The following is a 22420-nucleotide window of genomic DNA, read 5'->3' on the forward strand; positions in this document are numbered from 1 at the left end:
ACCAATTTCAGTGCAAACCATATTCTGCAAACTCTGCTGCAGCCAATCCAAAAACAATACTCCAGGCTGTTCCCTAAAAATGACTAAATAACTCAATAAAGCTGTCAAAGAACGGTATACGTATATCATTGGCATGTAGATAAATGCATAGTTTACAGCTGATGTGAGCGCATTTTTGTCACATAGCATAACTGATATATTGCACACCTTCCTGGAAGGAAAGAGACAACTTGAACAGACAGCTTCAGGGCTGATGTGCAATCATCACAATCTCATCTGAGAGCAGAAAGCATTTGCTAGCCCTGATTATGTAGGTTATAGATGGTACCCTGATCTTGTGAGGTCACCTCCCCATGCACACACACACATTCATCCTTGCACCTCTGCTGGAGGTAGGTGGCATCTCCCGGCATAGAGTGTATGAGTAGCAGGAGGAGGGGACAGGACAGTAGGAATAGTAGGAGGGACGGCACGCTGAAAAGCCTCCGCCTCTCTCTTACATCTGGGTGCTGTTGGTTTTTCGGACGGGAGGAGAGCTGAAGGGGGGCAGTCATTTATGCAGAAGGAGAGAGAGAGAGGAGAGAGGGGAGAGAGAGAGATCTGGCTTTTCCCCCTACTCACACATTCATACACTTGGAAGGAGTAAGAAGGGAAGACACAGAGAGGTTAATAAAAAGAACAGCTTGGGAGGACTGTGAATTGTCAGCACTTTTACCATTGAGCACTGTGTGTGTGTATCCCAAACAAGACCCAGGAGTGAAGAAGAGAAGGGGGGGGAGAGATCACAAGCAGGAGAGGAAGCACATTATTAGCACTTGGCAGCAGAAGACTAGAGTCAAAGTGCAGGTCAATGCTTAAGTGAGATCCAGAGTGGGGGTTATACAAGTGCCTTATCTCCAGCTCTTGGGAACTTTGCTAAGCTCTGGAATTAAGCCCAGGACCCTCCTGCCCTCACCTGTCTTGAGTCTGGTTCCCCCGCCTTGCTTGGAGGCACCAAGGACCTTGTATGTTAGGGGCAGCACGGCATACCATGGCTTTTGGATGGCTGTCCGGAAGGTGTCTTCTCTGCCTGCTTACTGCGCTGTTTGGACTCCTTTTACCCACATGCTGGGCTGGCATGTTCACCAACCACTGGGCTGTGAGGATAGCAGGGGGAGCCCAAGAAGCCGACAGGATAGCCGGCAAATACGGATACAGCAACATGGGACAGGTAAGGCGACCCCAGTGTTTCTTCTCTCTGTGCTGGCTGCTCTTGGTCATCGTGCCTTCAGGTGGATGCCTTTAACTTTTTTTTTTGTCTTGATCTTGCTGTGGAGTCCCAGTGTGAGGTCTTAAAGGGGCTTGGACCGCAATCCCCATCATCCAGACGAGGAGAGTGATAGGGATGGTGGTCCTCAGTGCAGTGTAGGAGGGAGGCATGCCGTTGAATTAGGAGTGTGTGGCTGATCGGGGCTTGTACTGGGGATTTAAATGCACATGCCGCTGGGGATCCCTGGCTGATCCACAGGTTATATATACACCGAGCGCTGAGTTTCTCTGTAGAGACGTGGGTCTGGTTGCCAGAAGCAGCAGAGGTAAACACTGCCTAGGCTGCTGTGGAAGTATTGACATCAGGATCCTATATACAGAATAATTATCATTCTCATTACAAATATTAACCACCCATCACATCTGATCAGTAATCAATGTGTGCTCTAACATCAGTATTAAGTGTACTATAAAGTATGGGTCGAATGTGCTAATGTGGCCATTTGATGGCATTAAAAACTTATGCGTTTACACTAATGCCTTGGTTGGTTAATAAAAGATTAGTTAATCAAATAACAGATGAAAGATTTGTGCGAAATGCTGTATATTTATATTTTCTCCCCGTTCCCGAATTGTAAAAGTTAATTTTCCCCCCCTGTTGATGGCCGCCAGCCACCAGAGTTACCATGTTCCAAATGAAGCCCTTATCGTTAATCAGCAATTAAAATCCCAGTTGCCTTACCTTTAATATACTGTTTCAGTGTGAACACATTAGCCCTTTATAGTTATACATTAAATGAAATCTTAGCTTTAATTCACAATTTGGGTAACGTGATATTGCGCACACACTGAACAAGGTTTAGTGTCAAGTTAGTGCAAATTAAGGACAGCACCTTATAATTACACCAAAGGAAACTCAATGACCCCAATAGAAGGCTTATATTTCACAGTATAAATTATGACTTTGTGAAGATGGTGATGGTTTCCTGCTGGTCCCAGGTATTTTCGCATCAGCTACACAAAACTTTTTGTATGGAGCCGAGGCAGTCTAAACGTGCTAAACGGTGACTTAAATGTTGAAGAAACCTTTGTTCCTAACCTTTGGAGAGTGTTAGATGAGTGCATTGTAATGTGTTTCCCACCTTGAGACACAAAGAGTTAATTCCATTCACAATCCTAGAGTAGAAAAAGGTATAGTAATTGCATCCTGTACTCATTGATCTACCCAGGGTGTTGGGATCTTTCTGTTTGCTTACCCCCATCAACAAGCTTAAAGGGAACAAGGAGCCGTGAACTTTGATACCTTTGTGATAAAAGTAAACCTACCCCGACTACAGAAAGCAAGCTGTATTGTGTGCACGCTATCCCTTGGCTTGACAGGAGATGCAGTCCACAAGGAGCAGAAGTAGTTAATTTGCAGGCAATGCACACCTGCCAAAGTCTTCCTCTAGGGGCAAAAATGTGGAGGAGATTTTATGGTATGTGTCATCTTCCATGTATGATCAGGGTACTATATCATCTCGCCACACAACCACGCATTTGCGGTATACTTCAAGGATTATGTCAGATAGCAAGACACTGCTTTGCAATAGAGTGATCTTCTCTGTGATGGCTAATGTAGGTGGTTGTGGTACACTGACCCCTCTTACGTTAAAAGCAGCCATTTGATGCTTCACGTAGTATTTCATATGATAAACACATACGACTTCTCTGGGTTTTTTTTAAACCTTCATGCCAGAAGAAGACATGAACGTTTTTCACTTCTCGCATTCCTGTAAAGTGTATACCCAAGGTGCTAAGTTTTCCCTGTGCCGTAGTCATGACAACACTTACAACAGTGCGATTAGATTGTAAGCTCTACAGGAAGCTGTTTCTTACTGTGTTTTTGATTCTCATCATTATATTCAGATCCCATTGTAGTGGTTGTTCCCTTTCTTCTGTAAACTGTTGCTTACATACCATTTATCCACCTCTTCCAGAAGTCCACCTATTGTGTGATTTGGCAAAAAATAGCACATTCTTTACCCCACCTGCATCACATGCACATTATTACCAAATAAAATCATCCTTTTGGAAATATTTTACTATTTATCACAACTCTTTTTACATTTGTTATTTTTTGTGTGCCAGTTATGCTCCCCCCCCCTTCTAAATCCCCCGGCGGCTTCCCACATGTGTATAACACTTGATTTGTGTAGTTTGTCTTTTTTCTCCATATGAGGACATTGCTTGCAAATCCGTTGCATACTTTAGACTTTAGTCTGTGGAATATGTTTTTAATAATCAATACATGTGCCAGAGTACCTTTTGTTCTCCTAATGATGTAAGTGTTCCATTAAGTGGGGGGCCAACCCTCCAAAATTCCAGCAATGCTGCATCCCTCATTATAACCTCAATAAGACTCTAGGCTATGCTACAAGGATCTCTCTGAGACAAAAGAAGGTTTGGAAGAGGTATGATGTGGCTTTATTTACCGTTAATAACACATTAGCATACCTTAACTCCTATTCATTTGGGTGGTTGTCGAGAAACGCCAACAGGAGGGTCTTTGTGTAGACCTTTACAAACTTTTTTTTTTTTTGGGGGGGGATCTCTTAAGTTTTGTTCTTAACCCCTTAAGGACAATGGGCGGTCCCTAAACCCATTGAAAACAATGCATTTTGAGCCCGTACATGTACGGGCTTTGTCATTAAGGGGTTAAAACTGATTAAATCATTTGTCTCGACATATTGAATCTAAGAGACACTGTCCATGGACACAAACTGTAATTGGCATAGTGATTGCCAGACAGGACTCAGAACTGGGAAGTTTTGTAGTTGATGTCTGCCTTTTTTTCTAGATCGGGAGACCTTTGGTTTTTCCGCTCATTATTTCTTATTAAATAGAAAATGATTGTGTTATCAGTTCCTATCAGGAATGTAGGAGATGCCTCTGTTGCGTTCACTCAGTAACGGGAGAATCCAGCACAAAGTCCTAACCACACATGAAGAACTAGAGTTCGCTTACAAGAATCCAGAGTGAGGATTCCAGAAAGCAGCTAATAAACTTATGGATTTATCAACATTTTGTTAAGAAATTCCCTTTGATGTTTTTTTTTTATATTGAAAGAGCACATTCTTTTTGAAACACTGAAGAATGTGTAAGACACACTGCCCAGATAGTCTTCCTCTATTTATAGACCAAAGTTTTGGCTATAGCATTTGCATCTGGATTATCACAAGCGATTCAAAATTTTCTGAAGCGGAACCAGTTGAAGGATCTGTAGGCACGTGCAGTAAATGCAGAAAGGATTGAAAGGATTTCAAATAATTATGCGGAAGATCAGCCATAACAAAACAAAAAATTATACGAACTAGGGGAGCGCACATTCTAAAAAGCTTCTGGAATAACAACGACTGGCAAATACCATTCAAAAAACAAGGCATAAATACAGGCGATTTCATCCCACTATATGGCCATATATTGCGTAGCCCGCCGCTACATCAAAGAACCCCAAGTTTGGTGAGTCCTGTGTAATTTTTCATGGCTATATTGCCTACCAAGGAGGTGAATCAGTGGGACTGCACGGCAATTTAACCCAAAAGAGACTCTCAAGCAATGTAAAGCATCATCTGAGTTATTAGAGCAGATTGACCGAGTGTTCATCTCTGCTGCTCCTCTTTTAGCTGTTTCAACATTAAATGTATTCTAGAAGGAAGGGGATTGTTTGCACGCAGCCAGCAGTGGCTTGGGATGCGATTCCAGACATACATTTTCTGGCCCTCTTCGAAAACAGAATTTCGAAAATAGTTCTGAGGCAGAAAAAAAATGCTGAAGGTTAAATTCACGTAAGTCTCAGGTCAATCTGGAAAGCAGGAATCTGCCTCGTTAGCCTTCGGGGTTGCTTCAGTTATTTCACCAAGGGAAGCATCTTGTTAGATCAGATGTGGAAAAAAAAAAACCATGGGCCATGGCAGTGTTAACGTTACACCTTAACTACTGAAACAGCTGCCACTCAAATTGCTGTCAGCGCGCCAGATTTGCTTTAAGCAAGATTGGTTCTTTAACGCGACTGATAGTTCTATCATGCATGGGCAGACATGAACGACAATATTACTTTTTTCTAGTTTGTCAGTCATGTTACTGAAGTCGGCAGAGTTTTTCTTGGCCATAATATGTTATGGCGTCACTATCGCCCTTCAGACGATGCCCCGACGGTACTAGCGTTTGCAAACGGACTAATTGGACAGATGCTGGTTTTCGCACACTAAGATTAACATAAATGTCGTACAAATATATTACCACTAGGCATACATTGAACATCCATGGCCTTAATTGGCTCCAGCAATAATAATTCAGAATTTTTGTCTCAATGCTTATATGTCATATGACACAAAAGTAGATGATCATAGGTTGTTGCCATAGAAACTTAAAAAAGCGTATTAATGTCAGTATTGTATTTAGTCCTGTCCACAATAACATTGGAGTACAGTTTTCAGTAAGGACCACCAGCGTTCAAAGGCCAGAAGGGGCACTGAAATGAAAACGGCACTTGCGCATGACAGTCCTTTACTGGAACACAACATACTTTCCAGTAGGCATTTGCAGTGGCAGCGCACTGATTTCCCAGCACTGCATTTAGACCAGTGTTGTTTTCAGTGAGATTATGCTTCCACAGAACCAACCCCTCAGACTTTAACCCCGTCCAAAGTTAACAAACCACATCAAATAACATCATATAATTCCCGGGTAGAAACCTGTTATCATGAAAGCTACCATGTCATAGTTGCGAAAGAACGGACTACGGTCAACATATATTGCTTACGAGTCACAAGATAATTAGTTGTTGCTGTAAAATGAAATCATAATATGTGTTATATGTACTGTGTGATGCTGAAGGTAAATCAGGACTCTGAATGGTTTTGCGTGATCATATGAGGACATTAGTACTAAAGTGTGAAGACTAATATAGGAAACAATTAAAACAAAACATTTTGGGAAAGCATTATGTGTTAATCGGCAGCTCATTGAGAACCAAACCTTCCACACTTGGTAAGACCTCATATGACCCCGTGGACAGGGAAAGGCTTTTCCTGGCCTCCCTTAAGCACAATCCCCAGTTTACTTACCTAGACTTAGTGGCACACTCCTTGCAGCCCCACCAACAATGAATGCATATTCAAGTACTTTCCATTCTTCAACTTTTATGAGAAGCTGCAGCTCTAGAGCTGCAGCACACCACCTCCTACATGGTCACGTTCTTTGTGCCACTGATGGCTGTCTTAAGCAGCCAATCAGCGGCAGGAAAGCACTCTCACTAAACTCAAGTGAGTCAGGCCTCTGTTGAGTACAGCACACATCATCTGTCTGCTTAGGAGCTGGGGAGTGGGAAACAAATTCCTCTTTTCATTTGCAAAGGGACAAAATGAAACTTAAAGGTCCGACTCAGCTATCATATATATTGGCTTAAGTGTCCCTTCAACATGACCATCAGGAGAAGGCAATATATCTCTCTTTAGATGTTGTTGGCCACAACACCCTCACGCTTAGCCAGCCCACATGCACTGGAATACCTTTGCCACAGAAGTATTTGAAGAAAGTGGCAGTAAATATGTGTATTATGAGAGACTGCTCAGTATGTTCTTGCTGGGTACAAACTCAGATTATGATGGGCTATGATGGGTTATTGTGTTTAATCTCTGAGCCAAGAGAGCCTATTAGCCCTGTTGGGTCTCGCCCGCTCGTCACTTCTTTAGGTATTAAGCAATGGACCTTCTGTGATAAATCACACCTTTAGATTGTAAACTTGTCTGCCACACCTTAATGACATGGCATACGCAAAGTGTCTGGACTCACCTAGACGTTTGTGAAAGTTATTGGTGTCTAAAGCTGCTTTTAGCTGTGATAAATTACACAATAACTATTCTTACAACAGTGGCGTTCATTCGCATAAGGCGCCATTCTCATGCTGGTACAACCACGGGAATGATGCATTACGCTCAATCAAGAATTTGTTGGCTGTAGTAAATATTTGTGGTTATCAATTGTACAGCGCTGCGGAATATGATGCCGCTATATAAAACAATAAATAATGATAATTACAGCTATCAGTTCAAATTTTATGACATGCACTTTTGAAAAATGTTGGTAATTCTTGAAAACAAATCAGCATATACCCCATAATGTCGGCTTTGCTAAGAAAATAAACAATTAACATTTTCTGGAACGATGCTTGATCCATGAAATGTTCTTTAAATGATATTCTTTGGGTTTTGCGTGCCCAGTGCTTCTACAGCTGGCGAGTAATGATCTAAGCTGTAACGGTTTCACATATAGTAGAATTAAATCATTACGGCATACCACACATTTCAAAGACGAATATAGACTAATGACAGCCACCAGCTATAGAAATGCAGACTTCCTGGAGAAACACAATAAAAAATTGTCACGTTCCGTAGCTCTTACATTTATATTTTCTTAAGCGTGCTTTTTTTAATATATTTCAGATTTATGTTTAGGCATGGCTGTCTCTTTAATAGTGCCTTCAAGTCATGGTATGAATCAGAGTAATTATTCAGTTGTGTTCTCTCTGGATGGTTATCCATTAAAAGACCATAGACTATGCTCTTAATGTGAACTAGACGTGCTGCCTTACTTATCAAAGGTCAGCTGCGTATACGTATTTCCCTAGCTCTTGTTTGCGCAAATTGTTTTTTTTTACTCTAAATTACGGTAAGACTGCGATAGTCCGTCAGCTAATCTCTGGATACCAAAAAAAGATAATGATTTTCTCCATATCTGCATGCATAACGCATATAAGAAAAGGGTGGTGATGGTTGGAGAGTTTATTATATATTACGTAATGTATAAATGTTTTTCTATTAAGTATAAAACGTTACATTTTCTATAGTTTTCATATTAGTGGTAGATCATGAACTATATAAGTACCAGCAATGTCTGCTCTCTTGTTAAAAATGACTCCAGGAAGGAAGAATCCCTGACGTATGACCAATCAAGTTAGTTTCACTGATTTTATATTTGATCACTATGTGAAGAAAACAGTAATTTCCTTTTTGTTTTTGCATTTGGGTCTAGTACTTAATAGAAACATAGAATGTGACGGCAGATAAGAACCATTCGGCCCACCTAGTCTTTTTCTGATGTAAAGACTAAATCCTTAATCAGTCCTTAGTCTTTATATGTTTTATAGGACTATGAGCTATCAAATCGCAGTTTAAAGGTGTTCTGGGTACTCCAAGGACATATGTGACATCATTATACTAGTGACATCATTAGCGGTATACTACTCCACAAGAGCATACAGGTGCGGTAGTTGAGTTAAAAAGGGAAGCGGTAGCTTATAATCAGCGTTTTCTTTTTTAATCTATTCATCATTTTTACTTGCTAGCAGATATTTGATTGGCTTTGATGATTTCCCTTAAATATAGTTCTCCATAAAGAACATTGCTGATTATAATTTCTGTACAAAAGCTTGAGTGTTTTGTAGAAAATATTTTAGACATTTTACAATAAGAAATTATACATTTATTTGTTTGTTTTTGTTTTTTTTCTGTCCTTAAACAAACTGCGCCATCTGCATGCAATTATAGCTAATTAAGCTACTTATGCAAGGTTTCCTATGCTATAAAGGGTTCCTTTGTCTGGAACATTTCTGCTTTAAGGTACTATATCATTTTTTTAACCCCATATTCCTGCTTTTTTGCTTTGGTAAATGAAAGATGGGAGCGATATTGGTGAAATTGGTGGAATCCAACAAAATATTATCTCTTCACTTTTTCCAGTTTGCACCAAATTCTTTTCTTAGCGTCTTATACGGTTATATACCGATCCCTTCATTGACTTTAGTAAAACAGCAGAGGAGGACACTTATTAGTGTGCAGGGTTGCGAAGTATCTGAAGGTCCTTATGAATTCTCTGTCCAATTCTTGTTGCAGATCAGTTTGAGAAAAATGAATTTATGATTGGGATTTTTTTTTGCGAAATGTTGATGTAAAGGACCATCTGTGGCTGCTGAGATGTTAGCGGTGCAGGAACATAGCTTCTGGAACAGAAGTTCTAATTCTGTCAAAGCCATACTAGCCCAATGGACAAACAAGGCACACTATGTCTGCCCCGCTGGGTGTGCAGGATTGGTCTTGGTTTGTTTGCAGTTTGGTAACTAGGAAGTTCACCATAACATATAAAAGCCATATAAAAGATATATACACATTAAAGCCTGCATTACACCGCTGTATTCAAATACTTGGGAAAACTCAATATGTGGCACTATAGTGCAAAACAATAAACTCATGAAGCCCATTTTTATTGTTTATTTTATATTAACATGGATGTTCGGGCCATAAAATCATATTTACTATATATAACGTATACGGTAGCTGGAGGACTACAAGCGATTCTAAGTGTATTTTTTCTTTAGCTGTAATCCCTCTAGGAAAGCTATGAAATTTTGAAACTTTGTGCCAGGATTATGTTTAATGTATATAATTCATGTTGTCCCTTTCTTTCCCCAACAAAAATATCTTCCTAAGTGTCCCACTTTGGGAGTAAAATCCCTTTTACCCCTGCTGGTATGACCTGTGTTAAGTGTTTGGAATGTTTGGTTCCATCACCCTTAAAGTTACAATCATGTGTATAAAAGTAATAGGAAATTTGTATTACTAAAGCCCCATTCCCTGGCCACACCGTATCTTGGTTGGGCCCCAACTGCCCACTGCCACTTACCTCAGCGACTGCTGTCTACCATACTGAGTGCCGGAGTAAGATCACTATGGAATCATAGCACTCCATAGTGCATATGGACTGGTTACAAGGGAAATCTCTGATCTCCCCAACCGGCCCAAGGAGAAGTGGCGCGCCAGGTAGACTGATCACCCAACAGTCCAATCTGCACTGGTTCTTGTCAGAGGGGCTCCTGTCCCCCCTAGGCCTTGGCCAAGTTGGTCTGGGTGAAAATGTGCCACAGCCCCCCCCCAACCACATCACACCCCCAACCACATCACCTAAAACAAAGGCCTCACTTTTGAAATGTTGCTACATGTGTATCTTACATATGTGCGTTTTCTGTAGCTGAAAAGACACACTGAATATACAGTGTCCTTACTACATGCTTGTTTTCGTCGATCCTTGTATCATTATATAATCATAGCACATTTCTGCAGCTTACAAAAACAGTCATGCTTGCTCAGTAGGGAATTTGGTGAAATCAAAAGCATGGTAGAACAGAGCAATTCTACCACTTAAGATACTTTAAAGTTTATTTAATATTTAGAGGAAAAACATATGGCAATATCAAAAGCTCAAGAAAATCTCTGTTATATTTGAAATCTATACACAATCCCACAAACGCTACCTTTGAGCTACACCATTCACATCAAAATAACCTGACATAAATCAGAAAAGCATATAGAGCTTTTTTACAGTATTTGTCAGGTATGTGTTATTTTTTGAACCGTTCAGCAGCTTTTAGAATTATTTTAACAATACAAGGTCCCTCTCTTGTGACCTTGTGTTAGTGCTTTGCCGGTAAATGTGCCACATGACGGTGCTTTAAGGTGCAGTTCCACTATTTCTGATGAACTGAACACTTTTGTAACTAAATGTAGCATTAGAAACATAATTCCTGGTATTACGATTATCTTTTATTTATATAGTGCCAACGATTTATCGATTTCTTAAAATCAGTACTGTCACTTTAAGGCCAGCGGCCAGTAAATGACATGCGTGCAGCTGCCTGATAGATACACATGGTTAACTCTTTTGTGGTGTGCGTCCGTGTATCCAGCTGGCGGGCCGCAAGACCTAAGTGGCAATAAAGATACGTGGGAGGTGACATCGGGCACTGCCCCACTAAGGATTTGCTGGGTTTTCCCCCGAAGGCCAGGCACCTTTAAACACCAACAAATCAACAACGGTAAGTGCAAAAAATGTTTTGATATTTATAAATGCACACACATAGCAACCAACCATGGAAGGAAGATCAAGTGCATGCTCCTTAATATCATATATTGTGTACGGTATAATGAGCGGATGCTAAATATTTTACTGAACTCAATTTTACGTAGGAGAAGTTTATGTAAAAATTTTCATTAATGCCAAAAAAATTTAAAAATGCATTGCCGTAGTAAGATTGTGTTCCTTCTGGGTTGTCCTTAAGAAGCTCAACTCATGTACGTGATTTTCCCCTGGTTAAAGTCCTATTAAAGTTAATACAGACTCAGCCTGAGTTGGAATTCACTGTGGACTCAACTCACGAGCCTCTGGCTACCCTTGCAATGTACTTTCTTACTAACCCTCCATGGTTTATTACCTGCATCCCGTGTTGTTATCTGCTTGCCTCATGCTGCCCGTGATTGTTGCTGTGTTTTACGCTAACAACAGCTAGAGGGCTATATTTGATTGCCTCGGTATAGCTTAAAATAAGGGATTCAGTGTGTGTTCCTCAGGAAACCAGGCCTGTTAATAAAGAGTCATATACAGTACCATGGCTCCCTTGGAAATGATTGATTTGCTATAAGCTATAGAGAACCTATGCTGGAACTCGCTATGACGCAACTCAATAACATAAGGCAAAAAGCCAGTTTTTGTGTCAGAGGGCCTACCGTCCTACTTGGCCAAGGCCAGAATATGCCTCAGTATGACCGATCAACCGAGCGAGGCAAATAAAAAACAATTTCATTGATTTGGGAATAGCTGGCAGGCCGAATCTTATTATACATTCAGAAAGACTTCAGCCCTGCAAACTGTACTCTCATTGAGAAATGTTAGCTTCTCCATGTAATCAAATTACAATATTGCTTACTGCCTGGATGCATATTAATTAAAATTTGCTTAAGTCTAAAAAAAAAACACTTTTCTGCAGCTCTATAGTATTAATCAGCATTTACTACTTTACTCGTGGGTCACTTAAAATGTTCTGTACCAGCACATTTACTGGGACATATTATAAATCTTTCTTAACATTTGCAGATCTGGGTCATTTATTTGTACTGGTTGTCCTGCGTTGGAAGTTCTTTAGTTCACACTCAATTTGCGGTGCCCCTGTCATTGAAAACAGAAAAAAAGCCACTTTGTAGGGGGTTACATTTTTTACCTATGTGAAAACCCTATTTTCTTTTTAATTTCTCATTGTTTTTTCTGTGCAAACATGAAACTGGCATAGAGATAAAAACTGCAAATAGTTGGTGCTGGGTGGGCTGCGCACATGAGCTCCCACGCTCACAATCCCCTGTACCACGTCACAGCATGCGTTCCACATGACGTGGTACTGGGGTAGAACAGAAGGCATACCTTCTGCTATACTTGTCGGTAGTGGACATCTACACTTTTGTGACCACTCTCAAATCGATGTACACTGAAACACACATAGCACACTCAGCCAAACTAATGCAAACAGTGCTCCCAGCCAAATTACACCCACTTAGACACCTGCCAGTTACACTTTACATTCACATACATGGTCCCCATCAACTCTCAGCCGTCTGGCTTGGGGAGTATTGCCTCTGAGCTGCCACACTTGTAGCGTTAGGCCACGCAATGTTTCGCTACACAACCCTGCTCAAAGCCTGCCTCCCAGATATCTGCAACCGCGTAACCCTCTTTCCTCAATACCTGGGGCTTGCAGCCGGCCCACGTGTTACTACTATATCCAATTTGTATTATATTTAGAAAATACTAAAGCAGAATGCATGATCCTAAAAATAACACTGTTTCTGGCATCCCCAAACAGCCATAACTAGAGCAATTGAATAAGATTCACAAAGCTGAAACTATGTTTCTAACAGTTTTTTTTAAAAAAAAAATCTGTTTCCAATATTTTTTTTACAGTCAGTGTTAGTTATAAACACTTTACCATGAAACACAGCGAATATTTTTCATGAGATTATTTGACTCAAAATTAGGCTCCAAAAACAGGTTGAGCGCTCCATAGGAACAAACACATAGTGGGCTGGTGTTTTTTTTTTTTTATAATTTGGAGTGTTTTCTCTCCAATCTTATTTTCTGTATAAGCATGTTATAACAGCATTAATGCTTCCCGATGGATGCTTGTAAAGCATAGCAGGACTGGACGTTGGACAGCTCCCCTAAACACCTGGCAGAATGAAGCCGTAGAGCGGCGCCGCGAAAATGGCTACCTGCTGGCTAAACGTTACCTTAGAGCGACGGACCATCTGTTTGCCATCGGGTTTTTCTGTGGCATACAATTGTTCTGCTACTCGACTTAGAATACGTATGATTCGATTGGCACTGGGCTGCCTAATGACCGTTTACCTGCCTTTTGCTTAATATCTAGTTCTCACTTTGTGACTTTGTGGGCTTCTTGAATGTCATGCAGGTTCTCCATGCATAATAATTCTTTTTTTCCCTTCGATATGACATGCCTTTCCTGCCTCTCTCTGCAGGTAGCTGTAAACAGGCATCTTAATTACAGGATGAAAGGCACTTAGTATGAGTATTTTTATTATATTACATTGGCGTGTGCAGTGAAGCAAGCTGGCAATACAAACTCCCCGTAATAACTGGGAGTAGCCGCACTTGAGAACAGAAGCTGTAGTAACAAGGTTTCCATCTGCCTCCATTCATAAAGTATGCCTGCTGTTGCCGTCAGAGGCTACGGAGAAACCGCCGGGGTCTAGATAAATTCTAGCCTGAACAAACACTGCGTGTGCTTAGTCAAACATTTAAAGCCCATTCACAAAACCTCTTCCTTTGAATGAATGGCCACTTTAAATTCAAACACTCGCAAGCCTTTGTAGTCATAGTCGTCTTGGAGAAACCTAGAAAGGGGTAATATATGTTTATTTGACGATCACATAATTCACATTATCCATCAGAGAACAGAGAGCAACGTGTGCGGTTCATGAGATGTTCCCGAACAAACAGAAAGTACCTGGAAATGGTAAATGATTTGTTTAAGGGCACCATCAATGTTTTATACACCTTCTATATTTTTAGCATTAAAGTAATCAATCCCTCAATCAGTACGTAAAACTGTTGACTTTTAAGATGTGGAGCATCAAGACGGCCCGCTAAAACTATCTTCTGTTGTAATTTTAAGTGTGATGCATCATCTTTTCTTTTCTTGCTATAAGAGTTCTTTTTTATATTGTTTCCTTTAGGCTTTAAATTACTTTAAAAGTGGCTTTATTGATTTGTAATATTTTCACAGCCAGGGTTTAGAGATGTCTGTTCTGTCACATTCATATTCGCACCTTTTAGAACCTATAAAATGCTTTCTCATGGCTTTTTCAGTACCATTTGAAGCTTTCCCTAGAGACTCTTTATTGAGCAAATTACATCTATCTATCTATCTTCTATCTATCTATCTGTCTATCTATCTATCTATCTATCTATCTATCTATCTATCTATCTATCTATCTATCAATCTATCAATCTATCTAAGGATCTACACTTTTGAACATAGCTTTATGTTATTTAACTGCAATTTAACTTATCGCGCAACTCATTATGGAAATCTGTGGACTATGTAATAAACTATTAGCTGGGATTTATCACATCAAGAATAATATATAATAGTTGAACTCCTTACAATTTTGTACAAGAAGCATTAAATTGTTCATTAAATGCAAAATGGGCCGAGTGGCATAGTGTATAGTGAGACAACATTCAAGGATTACAAATGTGTCACTGATTCCGTCTCCAAATTAACTCCCGTTAAAAAAAATAGAAATAAGGATGAACATTCCCAGGTTTTAAAGATGAAATAATAAGTAAAAATAAGAAATTAACATTGATTTTTTTAAGAACAATAAAGGCATTTTTGAACAATATATATAAAAAAATATATATGGCGTGTTTATTGTCTCATTTATTGTTCTTAAAAAATTCCTGTTCATTTGTTATTGTTTATCTTTATATTATTATTTTATCTTGTTTGCACTCCTTTCACTTTATATATTGTTGTTTTTTTTAAGTAGATATTTCTACTTGACTCAGTGAGCTGCATTTAATTATTCACATCTAATTTATATTAGCACCTTATCACCTTTCTTACTTACTCCCAGGTTTTTAACATTGGACTTATGTGTTATGTCCTTGTACGTGCATTGATATGTATTGTGACTTACACAATGTTGTGATGACCCTGAATTAAGGATGTATTTGTTAGGATTGGGTATGATTTAAAACAAAGTCAGACAAAGTCTGAAAACAATACTGTTCTGAAAGACATAATATTAAAACAAATGATATAAGACGTATAATTTACAGTATAAGCAATCACGCATGGCTTTAAAGAACTAAATTATTGCCTGATGAGTATTATGGTGGGGTATGAAGCAACATACGCTTGTTTTCCCTTATACAGCAGCTTCTAGGCCCTGATTACTGATCATCATCTTTATATGGCATAACTGTGATGCTACCAGATTTACTATGTGGCACAAAACACACTCACTCAGCATGTACATTTTGTAAAAGTCCGGTACCATAGTTCTTGAATTACAGCGGCAGAAAAGGCTACCTAGATAGGTCATTTCTGCCTGAATCCTAAATTACAGCCGCAAAGGAAGCATGTAACAAGCTGGCTTGTGCTCCCAAGATGGAACATCATGGAACCATGCAGTTCAAAATGGAAGACGTGGCCTCAAGAGTATAATTAATAGATCCAGCAGTTACAACTAGAGTTGTATTAGCATCAAATTTGCCATTGAAATTTGACACAAACTCCAGGATAAAGGACTGCTGAGAAGGGAACACAATATCCGTGACCTACCCTGGCTACCTCTTAAACCAGGAAGCATAGAAACTCCTTGTACATACTCAGTAATATTCCTTTTGATGTCACTGATGCAGCAGCTAAAACATCACGATAGAGTCATGGTACAAGATATGTTTACTGGAGATTATGCGCTTCTAGGTGATACTGTATGTGCTTCAAATGTTAACGCATGAATGGATAATTTTAATCTATATACATTTTTCTATGGTTTGACAGCAAAACTTTTAATTATTTTGATTTTTTGATAAAAAAAAAAACATGCCACACTCTGAATAGCATTCTCTTGAAGAGTTTCAGCCAGGGGTCAGGGGCCAAGGGACTGTAGACCCTTTCAAACCACTCTGTACATATCTGCATATGTACTGGTTCTATAGAAAAAACACACTTGGGCCTTGAAGCTATTGAATATGTTCTGGTTGGGTATTTATTTGTAATTTGTTTTATTGGCATGCTAGCATTTAGATGAATCATTCTCCACTTAAAGTTACATCATTTATGTAAATATTTTTCTAGTGTTGTGCATCGTAATATTAGAAGTCACGCACTGTATGTTTCTGACCTTTTAACCGATTTAACGCCCTCGTTGTTTTCAGTTCATGATGCGGTGTAATATAAAAACAAAATATTTTGCCATTAACTGATTTACATTGCTGTGATCTAAAATACACTCTTTAACAGATTAAAATTTAACAGATTGATAATGAATTCCGTAGTGCTTCACAATCAGAGTCGCAAACAATAACAACCTGGTACAAAAGGAGAAGAGGGCCCTGCTCTTGATCTACTCTGTTGAGGGGGAAATTGAATAAGAAATACATCGACTTGTATAATTAGAATGTTACCTGTCTGATGTCAGAGGTTTCTGGTCAACCCAATGTCACCCACCGTCATGTTTGTGAATCAAATACAAAAAATAACAATAGGTAGTGTCATGTTTTATGTACGCTTCACAAATTCTCAACCCTGGTTTTGTGGCGGGGCTTCAAAGTCCACTCCACACAGAAATGCCACAACCTGGAAAGGCTTGATCCTTCCTACCTCAGAATGCCTTTTTAGCTAATGAAAACAATAACTGAAGTGAAAATTTAAATCTGTAAAATTAATAGAGTAAAAATTTCGAGAATTTAAAGTTTAAATGATACCTTACAGATATCAGTATGTAGACTTGTATACTAAGGCTTTGTCAAGGTCTTTGATATCTATAAATTAAACCTAGATTTACTAAACCTAATGACGTCAGTGGGCGGTCTCAATGTCGTCGGTGGATGGTCCCGAAGACGTCGGAGGGCAGTCCCGCTGAAGCGGTGCTTCACCCGGCGATCTCCGAGTCAAACCTGGAGAGTTCCCAGATATGCTAATGACTTATCATACACATATTGAGAACAAGACGTTAAGATCAATGCTTACATAATAACCACAAATATATTGTTTAATTTACAGGTGCTTTCACACAGAATTATTAATTAAGTGTATAGAACTGGGAAATGTAGGATTTGGGAAATGTGACCTAAATATTACATTATTTATTCTGTAAGATGCAGAATTTCTATGTATTATGCTTTATAATGGTAATCTTAAACTTAATAATGGGTACACTTCCTGTTGTGGGCATCCCTAGAAGTTTTTCCAGGGGGTGCAATATATCTTCCCCACCTTTTACCTCTCCCACTCCATGAAGTGCTGTTAACATATTTCTCATGATGTTCGGCCGACCAAATGGATGGCTTAAAATCACGAGATGTGCGTTTCACAGTACCAATCCATAATGAAATAAAAGCTAACCTTTGGCACTCAAGTTGTGGAGTGCTCGCTTCCCCATTATGCGTAACATACTAGATATGTTGAAAGTCATTGGAAATGTAGTCTCAGCAGCTGGGGCATTAACTAACCCAAGTGTGGACCATGTGCCTGTGAAGAAGCACCTGCCAGAGTAAGGGGAGGTGGCTAGCTAGACGGAGCGGAAGAGAGCAGAGCAAACCACTATGGCAGCAGGGGGTGTACAGAATGAAATAAACGTTTTCATGCTGCACTCCACTGACTACCAGGTGTTTTTTTTTCTCTCTATGTCTGGTTAATCTACTCTAAACAGTCTACAGTTTCTCCTTCCCCTGCTGCTGCTGCTTCAGTGGGCCTCTGAATTTCCCACCTCTGGACACCCATGCTCCCTGTGGACCATGGGACTATATAAGCACCTACTTAGAAATAGGAAATTCTTTATTTTCCATGTACATATATTTCCATTGTGCTCATAATTTCACATTTTATATCAGGTCAGTTTTATAAGTTTTCCTTAAGGTCTTAGTATCTATCGTAGTATGTTTGTATTAGCTGTCCATAACCATTTAAGTTGTGATTGAGAAAACCCAAAACAAAACTCATGTATACACCAAGATATTTTAGTAACCTCTTGGGTCTCAGAAAGAGTTCATTGACTTATGATATCCAACCAGGGAACAAAAAGGTAAACATGCCTTTACGCCCACCAGTATCCAGCATCTGAAACTGAGTTGGCCAAACACTTAAAAACATTATTTGTTGGTGATGTGGTTTAATTCATACTTTGTAAAAAAAAATGATTAATATTACTCCAATCTACAGATCAAACTGAGCAATAACTCAAATAAAAATTGAACATTTTTATAGTCAACAATGGTTATGCTGTCTTGTAATATGAATCTTCACTCTTTCTTAACTATGATATATTAATATTTTTGATAGATGATCCAGCAAAGTCAGCTATTGCAATGATAGCATTTACTTCCATGACACGCAGCCTTGAGATGCTTGTTTTGTCCATTTTTAGAAATGATACATGTTATACTTTGCTGTTACCCGCTAGTCTTACGGAAAATAAAAGTGGTGTTTAGAAAATGACCATGAGCCTGGTAGTCAACCTGACAAGCATGAAAGAAATATTTAACATCCCTGAAGCTAAGCGATTGTTTACGTGTAAAAAGTGTTGATAAAAAGTTTATACGTTATGAGGGATCTGTTGATCCCATTGTATGAATACAGCTAAGTGTATTATTTTCCTTCAGATTACCAATTTTAAAACCAGTAGTTGACCCTGGATAGGGCTGGACTGGTGATGAAAGGATGGCCCTGGCAATGAAAATCTTAAAGCTCATTTGCTGTTCACTGCCATAAAATGTCCCTTTCAATGGAAAAGTGAATCGTGTGGTCTTGTTGAAGCTGCAAATCTCAGATATAATGTCTAGATCAAGAACTGGATGCCAGTATTTCGGCTTTCAACGGAAGAGTGAATGAATGAATCATATGGTCCTGTTGAACCTGCAAATCTCAAATATAATATCAAGATCAAGAACTGGATCCCAGTATTTTGGCTTGAGTCAGATTGTTCTATTGTCTTCCATATGATTTACCTGATCTCTTTTTTGGCTAGTTCAACAGAAAATATGGACCTTGTGAAAATTCTAATCTACTAATGCAAATATCACTTTTGACCCAATATTGTTCGTGATCTCTTTTTACTAATGGTACTCTATGTTGGGACAGTCTGCCAATGCAGAATGCATATTAAAGTACTGCAATTTATTTCCTTACCTGTATTGAGAAAAAAAACAATGTTATTTGTACAGGTGATTTGGTTAAATGCATAATTTGTCTCTATATATCAGTCTGAAACTGGTAGTCAAAACAGCTGCGTGAAACATCTCAACGCTGATAAATTCCTTCTTCACAACATCAGATGTGCCACCCAAATTTGAAAAATAGTTTAGAACTTATTAGAAGATCAAAGCATCTAGTTCACTAAATCTAGCCCAAGGCATTCTGAATTCTTCAAGCCCCCATCAGATAAGAATAACCTGAGTCAGCATGCCACACAAGTTTCCTCGATTTAGGATAAAGAGCACAAGTAATAATAATTGGAATCCAACAACATTTTAGCCCATCTTTTGTGATTAGCTCATCTATTTTCCTAACTTTTTTTGTTCACACAAAGAAAGCCGGAGGAATGATACATTGTACTGTTTAAAATGAACGGAAAACAATTAACTTCACAGCTTTTAGTATAACTACATTTATTTATTAATATTTACTATATGCTGCATTTTTTACTTTTCAATCCATGCATTTTTGGTAGATATAGTTTAATACTAATTTGCCTCTGGGGGGCTGTGATCAGTGGCTGCATGTGGCATAGTCAGCACTGTCAAATTCATTTTCTGTCTTGAATTTATCTCTTACCCTCACCCATCCGAAGACCACCTTCAGGATAGGATATTGATTAAAATATGCTGTCTTTGCCAGTCTTAGTTTCCATGACATATATCTCAAAAACAATGATTGGCAAACAAAAAGTATAGTGGCACCTGTCCATCACACCTATATGATCATCCTGAAACCATGGGCATTAACAAGGAGTTGGTCACCCTTTGCAGTTATAACAGGCTCCACTCTTCTGGGATGGCTTTCCACAGGATTGTGGAGTGTTTAGGATTTTTTGCCCATTCAGCCAAAAGTTTGTGAGAAGGCGTTGCCCACAGTCGTAATTCCAATTGCTCCAAAATGAGTTATTTAGGGTTAAAGTTAAGACTATGTGGGTGCCACTTGCCACACCAAACTCATCAAACCATGTGTTGATGGATCTTATATTGTGCGCAGAGCACACTCATGCTGGAACAGGAAAGAACCTTCCCAAAACTGGTGTCACAAAGTTGGAAGAATGCAGTTTTTAAAATGTCTTTGTACATTACCCTTCACTGGAACTAATGGGCCTACCCAAACCCTTAAAAAAAAGCCCCCGACCATTATCTCTCTTCCATCAAACTTTATAGTAGTCACACAATGCATTCAGATAGGTATTGTTCTCCTGGCATCTGCCAAACCCAGATTGGTCCATCAGTCTTTCAGATAATAAAGTGTGATTCATCATTCTAGAGAAGAGATTTCCACTGCTCCAGAGTCCAATGGCAGTGTGATTCACACCATTCCAGCCAACACTTGCAATCCTCGGCTTGTGTGCAGGGCTTGTGCTGATGTTTCTTCCAGAGGCAGTTTGGACCTCTGTAGTGAGCGATGCTACAAAGGACAGACAATTGTTACGCACTGCGCTCTTCAGCACTTGGTGGCCCCACTCTACAAGTGTGCATGGTCTATGACTTCAAGGCTGAGCTGTTGCTAATACTAGACATTTCCAATTCACAATATTAGCATTTACAGTAGACCGGGGCAGGTCTAGCTGGGCTGAAATTTCATAAAAACTGGTTTGTGGCAAAGGTGGGATCCTATGACAACGCTAGGTTTAAAGTTACTGAGCTAAGTATGACCTACTCTACTGCCAATCTTTGTCCACTGAGATGGTTGCCTATGTGCTTGATTTTAGCAATCGATTTGGCTGAAACACCTAAACTCAATAATTAGGAGCGGTGCCCACATACAGTGATTTACAAAATAAAAGTACAAACTATAGATGTTTTCTTTATATGAATTCACTTATATTAACAGCTGTGACAGTTCCCCTTTATAAGTCATCTTTGTATTGCACATGAAATGCAGAGCCACCCTGCACCAAAAACTATATATAGTCATTGTTATAAATTAAAATTGTGCTTTTTGGTGCAGAACTTTTAAGAGATGACATTGTTTTACAATCAACCTTCTGCTATCAGAAAGGCACAAGCAGAATGTTAAATTCAGGAGCTTGGTAGGTGTCAAGAAAACAGGAATATGCATGTGGAGCTGTAGTGTGGGAGTGAACAGAGGGTAGCCATTTGTCTGGTTCTTGTGTGTATGAACTTCATTACTTTTGTTTTTTTACCTCTTTGTTCCATTGTTCAGTTGTTCTTCCATTTTCAAAGCTGGAAAATCCCATTAGTTGACCTGTGATGAATGAGAAATTTCACCAATTCGGACCTTTTCTGTACATACCATATACCGGAAAGTGATGTGTTCTGCTTGTGGTATTTGAAGAGTTTGGGTTGCTATATAACATTTGTTTTTGTGTGTTATTTGCAAGGACTAAAGGTGGAGTTTAACTCCTGACTGGAACCTTTCTATGCTCACTGTATGTGCTTTCTATGGAGAATGTGAATGTGGGTAGAGCCCACTTAGCAGATTGTCTGGCAAATGGTTAGGACGGTATATGACTGGGCCACTCGGTTTCCTATAAATAAGTTTTATTTATGTATATCCAACTTGAACAGCACTGTCCTAAATTCGTTTAGCATTCCTTTATATTTTAGTATCTCATTCTGTATTAGTTAAGTAATGTTAAGCAATAGATGAGCAATGTGAATGAGGTGAAGTGGAATCCATGCATTCTGTTTTTCTCTGTTTTTACGCAATCGCTACCAAAGATTAAGATAAGATCGTCTGTGATTTATTATTTTGAATAGCAAAAGACTAAGACATTGAAAAGCGCCATCCAAGTATTATACTTAAAGGATCATTGAAGGCTAAATACAAAGCAGT

At 39.2% G+C, this 22420-nt stretch overlaps 1 protein-coding gene across 3 annotated transcripts in view; it reads left to right on the forward strand.

Moving 5' to 3' along the window:
- The first annotated feature begins 499 nt into the window (after positions 1 to 499).
- The window catches only part of PCSK5 (proprotein convertase subtilisin/kexin type 5), a 151806-nt gene continuing 129885 nt past the window's right edge, over positions 500 to 22420 (forward strand). For all 3 annotated transcript variants that reach the window (XM_053466780.1, XM_053466788.1, XM_053466794.1), the window contains exon 1: positions 500 to 1210. In XM_053466780.1, coding sequence (XP_053322755.1) covers positions 1007 to 1210 — 204 coding nt within the window. In that variant the 5' untranslated portion in view covers positions 500 to 1006. The remainder of the gene's footprint in view (positions 1211 to 22420) is intronic.

Source organism: Spea bombifrons, chromosome 1 (genome assembly GCF_027358695.1).
Source record: "Spea bombifrons isolate aSpeBom1 chromosome 1, aSpeBom1.2.pri, whole genome shotgun sequence".
Lineage (NCBI taxonomy): Eukaryota > Metazoa > Chordata > Amphibia > Anura > Pelobatidae > Spea > Spea bombifrons.